At 39.3% G+C, this 11,250-nt stretch overlaps 1 protein-coding gene across 1 annotated transcript; it reads right to left on the bottom strand.

The window, feature by feature from the left end:
- Nucleotides 1-607: 607 nt before the first annotated feature.
- LOC113138372 (hyaluronan and proteoglycan link protein 1) lies at nucleotides 608-9,766 on the bottom strand. The gene is made up of 4 exons (XM_026320730.2): nucleotides 9,481-9,766; nucleotides 4,300-4,644; nucleotides 2,403-2,705; nucleotides 608-2,250 (listed from the first exon to the last, which is right to left on the bottom strand). The coding sequence occupies exons 1-4, from the start codon at nucleotides 9,569-9,571 to the stop codon at nucleotides 1,949-1,951; spliced, it is 1,041 nt and encodes a 346-aa protein (XP_026176515.1). The 5' UTR covers nucleotides 9,572-9,766; the 3' UTR covers nucleotides 608-1,948.
- Between the last annotated feature and the right edge of the window lie 1,484 nt (nucleotides 9,767-11,250).

Below are 11,250 nucleotides of genomic sequence, written 5' to 3'. Positions count from 1 at the left end.
GCCCACAACAGCAATTACTGATAATTTTATCTTTTTGAATACAACATAAACAAATTGAGATGATGAAAAGCCCAAGATAAGCCACAAGTGTGCAGTCTTTAAATGTTTTGTGCATATAATTCAGCTGCGTAATAGTATGGTTTTCTCCTCAGTTTGACAATTTAGCACAATTAGCCTTTTCTATTTTGAAAAACAGTGAAACGTTCTATGAACAGAACAAAAGAGCAGAGTTTTCAGCATAACACACATTTACATTTGTCTGGCATTTCAGTGCCGCAACAACCTAAATCTGACCCCATTCCCATGCATTCCCACAAGCCTTTTGAAGACTGTGCCACTGTTCCTTTTGTATAACTTAGTGGTGGGCTGGCTGCCTGGCACTGAATAAATAAGATAAGATAAATAAATAAATGAGAGTCTAATCTTAAATCCTGTCAACGACATGGACTCATGCCAGATACATGGCCCCTAATTTGGCAGTTTAAACAGTACTGTTCATTCTCTGCTTACACCTCTGTATCACCACATAATACTTACTGATTTGGTTGGAAATCAACATGCTCATTGTTGGGAGAAGGAACGGTTTCAAAAAATAGATTTTAAAAGCTGTTTTTGTTATTTCAAACTGCTTTATTGAAAAAGGTACATGATGATGAGATACAAAAAACACCTCCACCTTTTTCATGCACAAGTGTGATAAACATTTTGAAGTTTTGCTTTTACAAATTATGCATCACCATATTACCACATGAAACCTGCATTAAGTGACATATGTCAGTTCCCAGGGTTAGAAAAAGTAAAAAGAGATAATGTAACAGAAAGCAAAACTGAAAATTGATGTTGTAACTGAAAGACCTAAAAGGTGTGTTGTCTTCTGCCTGCTGCTCCCCTTTAGATTTCCACCTGTGTATGTCCAAAACAGGATCACTGTGATAACGAGGAAACTAATATACAACACAAACTTTTTTTTTTTTTGTTGGATTTTTATTCTCAAACCCTTAGATCCAACAGCATGACTATTAATGAATCCTTTTTTAGGAGTGTAATTCATAATCTCTGCATGACATTTTCATACTGTCTCAGCAGTCAGAAAGGATACATTTGTCATTTGTCCTATAATTACTGTAATTATAGGTACTATAATTACCTATAATTACTATTAAACTTGTTGTGGTCAGGGCAAATGGCTGAAATCAAATATCTTAGTTTTATATGTGGCGGAGAGGCAGCGTCTTTTTAGAACTAACATTATAAACATGTAATGACAAAACAAATATTAAAACAAACATACTGCATAATGTTACAATAGTTAATTGTAACTGGGAGTTGATTGGCAGCTTTCAGTGTAGAATGAGTCACATTCTGAGACATGCACAGTCATGTAATCTGGGTCCCAACTCATCAGGGTGAAAAACCTTCCTGGTGTTTAAGCAGTAAAAAAAGGGGGTTTGAATCTATTTAGAGACAGAATCAGGTGATTAATTCCAATAGTTTAATAAGTTGATATCCACTGCTCAAAATGTTTAAAGAATTTAGGGACAGTAACGTGATAATACAACTATGTATCACGTGGTTCTGTTCTTTACACAAACTTTAAAGCAGCAAATGTCATCTGAACTTCACAGATTGAATCATTCTGCAGAGGATGAACCAAACTGAAATATTGACGTCTCTGTCCCACATATGTAAACACTGTTTCCTTTTCTTAACCTTTCCCGTGTAAAATGAATGTGAATGTGCAATTAGAGAAATGGCTACAGAATATTTTGTCATTCGTTATATGTGGATGTAAAACGTACAGTAATTGTATTTTAGGAGTTAAAATGGTTATCACAGCTTCAGATAGTATTGAGTTCATGCTAGTTAAAATCTAAAGCTTATTTTTTTATAGATGATTTTATTTGCTGTGGTTGTTGCCTCTCTTTGGTGATTATAGCTTCTCTACCACCTATCTGCTCACTGTCTTCTGAGCCTTGAAGCAGTAGACACCAAAAGACTGCTGATTCTTGTCTGGGAATCCAACGAAGCGCACTGCAGCTTCTGTGGGGCTGCAGTTCTTGCGGGGCCGGGAGATGGGGTAGCGGACACTACCATCAGCCAGCCAGCCAGCGTCACATCGATCATAGCTGTTGAGCTTCCAGGCTGCATATATATGGCTCACCTTAGCGATCTCTGCTTCATCATCTAAGCATGCCTGCACAGCCTCATCAAAGGTCAGCCTGTTTGGTTGGTCCAGCCAATAGAAGTCTCCTGATAGCAGAGAAAGGCGTATTTTCTCAGTTGTTACACAGTACTGCTAAAGCACTACATAGCAGATTAAAAAAACATACAAATAACAAAATGCTTGCTGGTGCAAGTCAATTACAACTAAAAAACTATGGATAAACAACAGAAAAACTCACCCTCAAGCGCAGAAGCATAACAGAACACATCATAACGACTCATCTGCTTGTCACGCTGCCCATAGTTTCTAAGGCCAGGCCTGTTGTTGGAGCCACCACAAGGCTCTCTGGGTTTAGTGATGGGATACTGCACTGTGCCATCATTAAGCCAGCCAGCATTGCACCAATCCAGTCCACCTCGCCAAGCCTCAAACAGCTGATCAAAGGAGGCCACCACAGCGTCCTGGTCTGTACAGGCCTTCACAGCGGCATCAAAGTTCAGGTTGTAGCGGCCAACATTGGGGGAATATGGGAACACAACACCTAAGTGAAGCAGAATGAAGATCCAATAAAAGAGGAACATGAGAAGTTATGTCTTACATTAAAGGACAGGGTGGTGAAAGAAAAACTGAGGATCACAGATGTACATTAACAATCAGGTTAACAACACCTGAGGATGGGGTTAGTGCAAATATAACATGTTGTTATTTATCAGTCAACCAAGCTAAAGTTATCTGAAGGTGTATGTGCGATAATGTTCCTAAAAATGGCACAGTGATTATACATACAGTGTATGACTGTGTGTGTATAACTGTGTATACTGTGTTTCTAATTTCCTCTGTTTGCAACTCGTTAGCTCTACAGAGCTCCCTACCACTTTATCTGTTTTGACCCCTATGGGATAATGATCCACCGCATGTCAACGAAGAACAAAATATAGGGACGCTTGTCTTTATATATGGCTTTGAAAAATATTAACTTAAATTAGCTGAGTGTGACAACAGATGAATTAGACTGTTTTTGGCACAAAATAAAAGCTGTGTATTTTGGCACTTTTTTTTTTTTTCTAGAGCACAGTCATGTTCTGGTTGAAATGCTACACTGTTCGGTCTGCAGCGTAGGAAAAGATACCAGGATTATTGTCACATACCCATGGATGTGTCAATGTTACAAACAAAACAAATGGAGAATGCGTGCATGGCTTTTGAGTCCGCTGCAGTCTGTGCAGGGAGGCTGGTGTGCAAAATATTTAGATTTATGCAAATAAATGCAAGCCTGTCTTTTCAGGTTTAGCATCATGGACATTGTTGACATTCTTTAAAGCCTTTAAAGGCCCCACTTTACTAACAAAGTAATTGTGTGCTTGTCTATCCCTCCACATTGATAAAAAGATCATTCATTATTACCATTTGCATCATCATTATGCAAAATAGGTGCTACATTAAAGATCATAGTGAAATGCTCTAAGCTGCTTTTACTGCACGGACACAAGATGTAAGAAAATTGTTTTGAAGTGATTCTACATTCACTTAATGGACTTAATGGCAGACATGCTCATCATGGTACATTTCCAATGGCAAGAATTATCTCAGTATATCAGTATTTCACGATTATCAAAAGAGTTTGGAAGTTAAACAGCTGTGTCACAGTAGCAAAAGGAAAAGGTGTTATTCGATCCTATTTTATTCTTATCTTGTTCAGACTGCTATTGAAATAACCAGCCGTCAGCCAGACTGATCTTTCACACATTTGGAAAAAGTTATGAAAGATGTTTTCTGGTGTTAAAGAGTTCCAGAAACCTATTGTAAAATTTTTAAATCTGACAAGTAAGGCAGACATTTGAGGATATGAACTGGAAATGATACAAAATGTGTTTCTGGTTACTGATGTTGAAAAGTCTTCAAATAAATTTTTTACAGTGGTTTGGATAAATGAGCTATGTTCGCCTGTGTTTTTCTTTTTTCCGCAAGAGAAAAAAGTGGTTTATTTTCAATAACTAGAAGCAAAAATCTTGATGTAGATGTTTCCTATGCATTTCAACAAGGAAAAGGCATATAAAAAATAAGCAGTGAAAGTTCAATATACACTATGTTCTTAATAAATAATAAATTTGAACTAAGCTTTTAAACAGATTTACCATCATAGCCTTGCACCTCCAAGGTGACATCTTGCACAGTGTCTTCCATCCCATTCATGATCTCACAGCGGTATTTTCCACTGTCTTCTGGGGCCACATCAATTATTGTTATAGAGGCATCTTCGCTGTCAGGGTCTTCTGTCTCCATAAAGACACGGTTGTCAAAGCGTCCATACGTCTTCTTGTGGAATCCCATTGAAAGCAGCACATCCTCATTTAGTGCTTCATCATCTGCCACCTTGGTCCATTTGATTCGGATACCAATGCTGCCAAAGTGCACGGTGTCTTTGGAAAGGAGTGCACAGGGCAGGGTGACATTGGCACCTGGGCTAGCAAGGATTCTAACTGCAAAAGAAGAAAACATAATATAACCCTTCTGGGATTTTGTGGTGATTACATAAACCTCAAAATTTCTTGTAATGTTTATAACTATTTTTTTTTCTAAAAACTGCATTCAGAAATCTATGCTTAGCTTTTGTTGTAGGCATGACACTGATGTGGCAAAAGTCTGTTTGAGATAATGACGCCAAAAGAAGGAAAAATACTTGCACAGCTTTTTAAAAATCTTACACAGTATTTGACATGGGTTTATTATACTGTGTATATTGTACTATACACATGCATGCATATATCCTTATAGTCAAGGGCATTCTCTCATGCTAACTATAAAAGACCTGTTTGCTATATTAGATACAGTATTGGACACCAGCCAGTTTTCAACCCCTGGAGCCAGCCATTCTCGCCAGTCTCCTTCCTGCTCTGTCTGTCCTGGCACTTCTAAACCTTTGGTTCCTCAGCATTAACCCTCAAAATGAAGTTCTTATCTTTCATCCGCTCCATCTGATTTGTATAAAGTATGTCAGGCACCAAGTTGGTCACAGGAAAAGTAAGCAGATGATATTGTAAATGATATACAGGCTTTCATTGTTATTTTGGTTTTGCTTATTTCCTCTGTGCACTCCTTTTCTATCGTCATTCTCCAAACTAGGCCACGCTTTAACTCAGAACAGCAGGTCATTTATGTTTCATCATGGGTTACCGTAATCTCGCTGACCTCCAGGTTTAGACCTCACAGGGCTTACTTATTAAAGAAGACCTCAACCAGTAAGGGGTGGCCTGTGCCAGTCAAGAACAAGCACCAGTTTAATGGATGTACAAAACTTCAAAGCCCACTACCTCAGAAATAGCTTTAAACACTCAAAATTGTAAGTGGAGTCAAAACTCATAATGCTGGACTTGTCATGAATATGGTAATGGTATAACAGAATAAATCTACTGGGTTTTTAGTTTTTAGTGAACTGCAGACATAACTACTATTCTTGTGAAACCAAACAGTATTTGGCTGTGCTTAAACATCCATTAAGTGTCTGTTGCCATGTCTAGTTGAGTTGCTCTCTGATTTATTTTGTTCCCCACCTCTTCAATATGTATGATCTTTGTCTACACCAGTCTGTCTATGCTTTCTGAATGAGGATGGCAACATTTTGAGCTGCCACAACCAGAGCCATGCTTGACTCTTCAACAGGGAAAATGTTTCCCCCATGAGCAATACAGGAACTAATAGGAGCCACTGGCTTCCTGCCTTCTGCTCTGATCAGCCCATTCAGAGAAGAGTGACACTGAAACTACTTCTAATCAACCCCATGCCTAAACTGTCCCAATCCTCCATTCTAACCAGTAGACATGTGTCTGGACATTGTTCAGTGATGCTGAAATCAGTACTGAGCTCTCTGGCAGAAGGATTTAATTAGCAAAAGCACTGCTGACAGATCTAATCTACCCTGCAGTCCCACCCTGTGCCACTTTATCCTTAATTTTTTCATAAACCAGAGAAGATATACTTCTGTTACCCACTCCCCACACCCAGTAATCTCACTCGCCCCTTGGCTGGTCAGCAAGATGCCAAGTATTTTACAAGCTAAGAAACCACCCTTTTTCCTCTGCTAATTACCAACGTTTTTGAATTCAGTGCACAGTTTGAAAGCAGTCTGAATTCCTCTTTGCCTTTTCTGTCAGTGAGGAATGACTCACAGCTTTGCCGTGCCTCATAAAATCTCTGCATGGGCAGCAGTTGCCTTAAGTGTGATCGAAGCCTGAGGGATCCAGAATGACTAAATTGCTCATCAAGAGCTCTGGCGCAGCTGAAGGCGATGGTGACATCAAAACTACCTCACCAGATGCCATGCCATTCAACATTTACACCTAAACTTTTTCCAAATTCTAAATCTTACATGAGAGGATACATTTTTTTTTAATATAAACAAATGGTTTATTGTACTAGATTATTGAACAATCCAGAAACTAATGCCAAACGCTTTGTGCGATTTAAGGGGGAGACATAATGCTACGAAAAGCTTGTCACTGTATACGAGCTAACCTAATACCTAACCAATGACTGCATAAAAAGTGTAGCAAAGAACTCTTATCCCTTAGACATATAGATTCTGGAGCCACCATGAAGTTAATGACACCTCAGAGAGCAAAGTAGCAAACAGAGGGACAGCAATGTTGAAAGCCATTCCACGCTTTTCCTGCTGCTGGAGTTTACCAAAAGATATATGCCCTGGGAGAATATGGCCCTGACCATCTGGGACAAGCTACACTCATAAAGCAACAGCCTGTTGTGTGTACTTAGCCTTAGAGGAAGAAAAGGAAGCTTTTCTTTACTTTGTTATACCTCAGCCACATCTATTTACGTACGACTCTCTGAGGTCAAAGGTGATGCCACAGTTTCACACTTAAAACCATAAAAACGGGTCGTCAAATATTTCTAAATGGCTTCCATCTGATACTTCTGTGAGGCGTGCAGCTGGGAGCGAATTCAGAGCAAATAAGTAAATGAATACATGTGCATGACAGTAAAAAAGCTCTGCAGCTGCAGCCAAGACCTACTGCCATTTAATGACGGAACACAATTCTCTCACACTCATTAAAAGGTTATATTATCAGTGATTGGAACCATCTGCGTCTTTGTAACAACAAACTATAAATTAACCACAATATTACAGTGGTCCAAATCCATTAAATGACCTATATTTTCTGAAAGTACAAGAGTCTGATTATGCTGTTGAAGCCTTAAGCATAATTTCCACTTTAATTAGTTGATTAAACAAAATGTTTAATTAGTTAAAATCGGTAAAGTATAAAACGATGGAAATCTGCCAAGAGCAGTCAACGCATGCCTAGATCAGAGTGTGCCACACCCTCTGACAGAGCAGCTAGACAAGATATGCTGTGCAACATCCCAGAGCTTTTCTCTCTTGTGCTTGTGTCAGTATGGAGAAATAAATTAACAGCTCAGCTGGGACAAACACAGCAGGCTAACACACTGATTCCAATAAACTCTTTCCTGTTGTCCTCATGCAGAACAAGCACAAACACTATGTGTGGGTGTATATTGCTCACATGGGTGCGCATATGCAATCCCCAACACCCATGTACATTAGAATATCACCAAGAGATATTTCATTCATATTGAATTAACACATACACACTAAATGTGGCTCCATCAATGTCCTATCTCCTTGCCTAGACACATTTTCTACTCAGCCCCCAGCCTCAGCCCATTTCTAACCAAGCCTCCTTTCCTACTCAGCCCTAGCAACAGAGCCGAGCATCAGTAACCAACAACCACAGTAAGCATTAGACTTAACAGACTATTACCTCACAGGGAAAGACAGAGTCATTTGGCTGCTGTTCAGCATGGGGTTCTATACGTTTGGCTGTGGGTCGTTAATCTTAACTTTGCTCCTGTCAGGCTGCCTGTTACCATGGCGGGTTTCCAAAAGCTCTCAGTGGCAGAGCGAGTCAGTAGCTATAAGAACAGGCATCACCCCGTGAACAGACAGAGAATACACTGCTCATATGGAGAATAAAAGCCATACTGCACAGATCAATGACTGAGCTGGCTTAAGCTGAGCCACTGCTTTTACATGATACAGACAGTGAGGTCATATCTAAAATGAATAAACTTTATAAGCACACATACACATATACCTGTGGCATAACTTGCCAAAGGGAGCAATTTCAATGTTTGGATTAAAAAAGCATCTCCTCCCAGAGTGATACTATTCTCCCCACAGATGAGTCATTTCCTCCTGTCTTGGAAGGAAAAAGCTGAGACATCCCTAATTTGACATCTACTGAGTCAACTTGCAGGGTTGCTGAAAGCACATTAAATATCACTCAATATATATAGCATGAAGCCTCCTAGCTACTGATTTTTTGCTTTCATCACAGCGGTAGATCTACTGTAGCGTTTTGTAGCCTGGAGTTCCAGCACAAATCTCAATGTGTCACCCTTTCTTTCTTTCCTTTATTTATTTTGAATCATTATGTTTAAAAGGATATTTATCATACTGCCTTCAGTTCACCTTTGAACAATTTACATCCAACATTAATATGATTTTTTTTTCCTCTTTAATGAGGCAGAGTAGGGAGTAGGCTGGAATCAAATCTTATCAATATACTGCATTCGCTTAGACTTACTTCATTATATGGCCCAGCTTCTATACACAATAAATAAGCAAATAGGTACAAGGGAAATTTTAAAGAAAAAAAAAAAATTATTTAAATTATTATAAACAGCCCCATGATTGAGTGCAGGTACTGTCTGACAACATTTATTTTTCTGTCAACAACGGGAAAAAGGAAACAGAAAATGGAAAAATAAGTGAAGATCAAGGTTTTACTGTGGTAAATTTCCATCCAAAAAAAAGAAGCACCAATAGCCCAGTCTCAGCCACCAAGGCACCTGTGACCCATTTTAAAAGTACAGCCAGTAGCAATAGTGGTGTGGTCCTCATTTAGTAGTACAGGTAGAAGACCACCGTGAATGACAGAGTGATTTATTCACCAGCCGGGTCCTGCTGTGGTGGTCTGTATGCAGAAAGTCAATGAGTCAGTGGTGAGTCACGCTGTGTCTCTGTGTGTGTCTGTGTGTGTGTGTGTGTGTGTGTATGTGTGTATATATTACCCCAGAGACGACTCTGTTACCTACTGTTACAATGACCCTATTGTTACACAAGCCTGTGCTGTGGTACCACTTTACTCAGGTCCCTTACAGCTCATCCAGCTCATCTTTCTCATGCACACACACATACACTCACAAAGGACTGTAACACATTCACACAATCACCCACATATTTACATCTTATTTTTTTAACATAAATTTAATCTTACCTGTTGCTGATAAGGGAGTGCTCATCACCTGAGTATATGCACTGCTAGCCAGGATCAGGGAGATTATTGTGAAGCTAAGCAGACTCGTCATTTTCTCTCTTTTTATTGATAAAAAGCTGAAAAACAAAAACAAAACCAAAAAAATAAATCAGTTTTCTAAGCTGTAAGTATCTGAAGACAGCTGACCATTAGCTTGAACCACTTTTCCTCTCTTTTAATTTTTATTCATCTAGCTGTCCTTCTTTCTGTCTCTCTGTGCAGCAGCCGCCTGTGATGCTACTGGAAAGTTTGGGCTCCTCAGAGGTCCAGACAAGTGCCTTTTATTATAGTCTTGAATGGTTGAGACCCCTCCCCCTCCCCTGAGCCCATCACCATGCACAGCTCTATAGTGACTCGCCTTTGCCACATTATTTATGAAGGACTCCCTCCTCTTCATTTGTAAAACAGAGGATAGAGCAAAAGGACAACTGACCTGCAGATAAATATTTATTATATGTATACTGTATTAAATGCAGTGCAATAAAAATAACTTTTAAATTGATCAGGTAAACATTTATCGTCATTCAAGGCAATGAGCAAAACTTTTTTTTTTTTTTTTTTTTTTGCAACATACCCATTCCACCATGAATTGTAGCCTTGGTATGTTTTCAGTCGATTAACTCTGGTTTTACGCTCCATTTTATTATTTCTGTTTTTATAGTCTCTTTATTAGGCTTTAATTACACAATTCAAAATTAATGTTCACACGTTCAATATTGGTTGTCGTGCCTAATTCTCTGTAAATGGCCTGAACACATCTCTCCATCCACACACACATGCCCATACACCACTGAAAGAATGTGGTGTGTAGTCACTTTGCAGCCTTGTTGACTTATATGTATGTTTGATGCGGGACTATTAAATGTAAAAGGATCATAAAAATGATGTGTTGTACACAGAAGGTCTGCCTAGAAGTCATACTTTTGCCTTTTTCTTTGCTTCTTTTCTTTATTATTTTCTACTCTTCTGTTTCCTTCTTTTCCCTTTAGTATTGACTTTCCACACAGCATATTTCTTCTCTGTCACTCTCTCTATTTGATAGTGTTTAAAATTGCATTATGAACATCTTAAAGGCTGAAGTCAAGCATCACCCACTCTTCCCACTGTTTGACATTTCCACAGTTATTGTAAAGTTCTGTGAGCATGTTTCTCTGTCTTGTCTAATATTGTAGGAGAGCAGAGACAGCAGAATAGCTCTACAGAGGAGGGACAAGTATTTGCGACCAGCCATGAGCAGAGGGGGCTTATGTGCATTTTCTTAGTCTTCCATATTGTCTTGGCTGGGATTGGCACAACACGCTGCAGATGTTGTTCTGGGCCTGGAGTTATTGCAGCTGGGGCAACCCAAACCATTTTATTTCTCTCTGTCTCACTATTTTTCTTTTGCCCAATCTGTCAATCGTTCAAACCGTATATAGATTGGAAGCTGGGTCTTCGCTGCTCTGGGTTCATCCTCTCTTCCCCTGCCTTGGGGCCTCCAATCCTCCGGAGAGCTAAGCAACCAATGACATTAAACTGCCGTGGGCTAGTATACAGGTTGAGATTATAAACATACATGGCCCCATTGTGAGGGTACAGACTTCTGACACGAACTGTGAGTGTGTGTCAGAGCTGTAATAATCTCTTGCATCATACTAACATGCATGCAATACTCTGGGGAGATCTGAGCCAATGTATAGTAACACTGTAGCACTCATGATAAGATTGCTATATAAACAAGCACTTCCTTCC

This window comes from Mastacembelus armatus, chromosome 9, assembly GCF_900324485.2.
Source record: "Mastacembelus armatus chromosome 9, fMasArm1.2, whole genome shotgun sequence".
NCBI classification, from domain to species: domain Eukaryota; kingdom Metazoa; phylum Chordata; class Actinopteri; order Synbranchiformes; family Mastacembelidae; genus Mastacembelus; species Mastacembelus armatus.
Note: the sequence above shows the minus strand (reverse complement) of the source record. Positions and strands in the feature narration are given on the sequence as shown.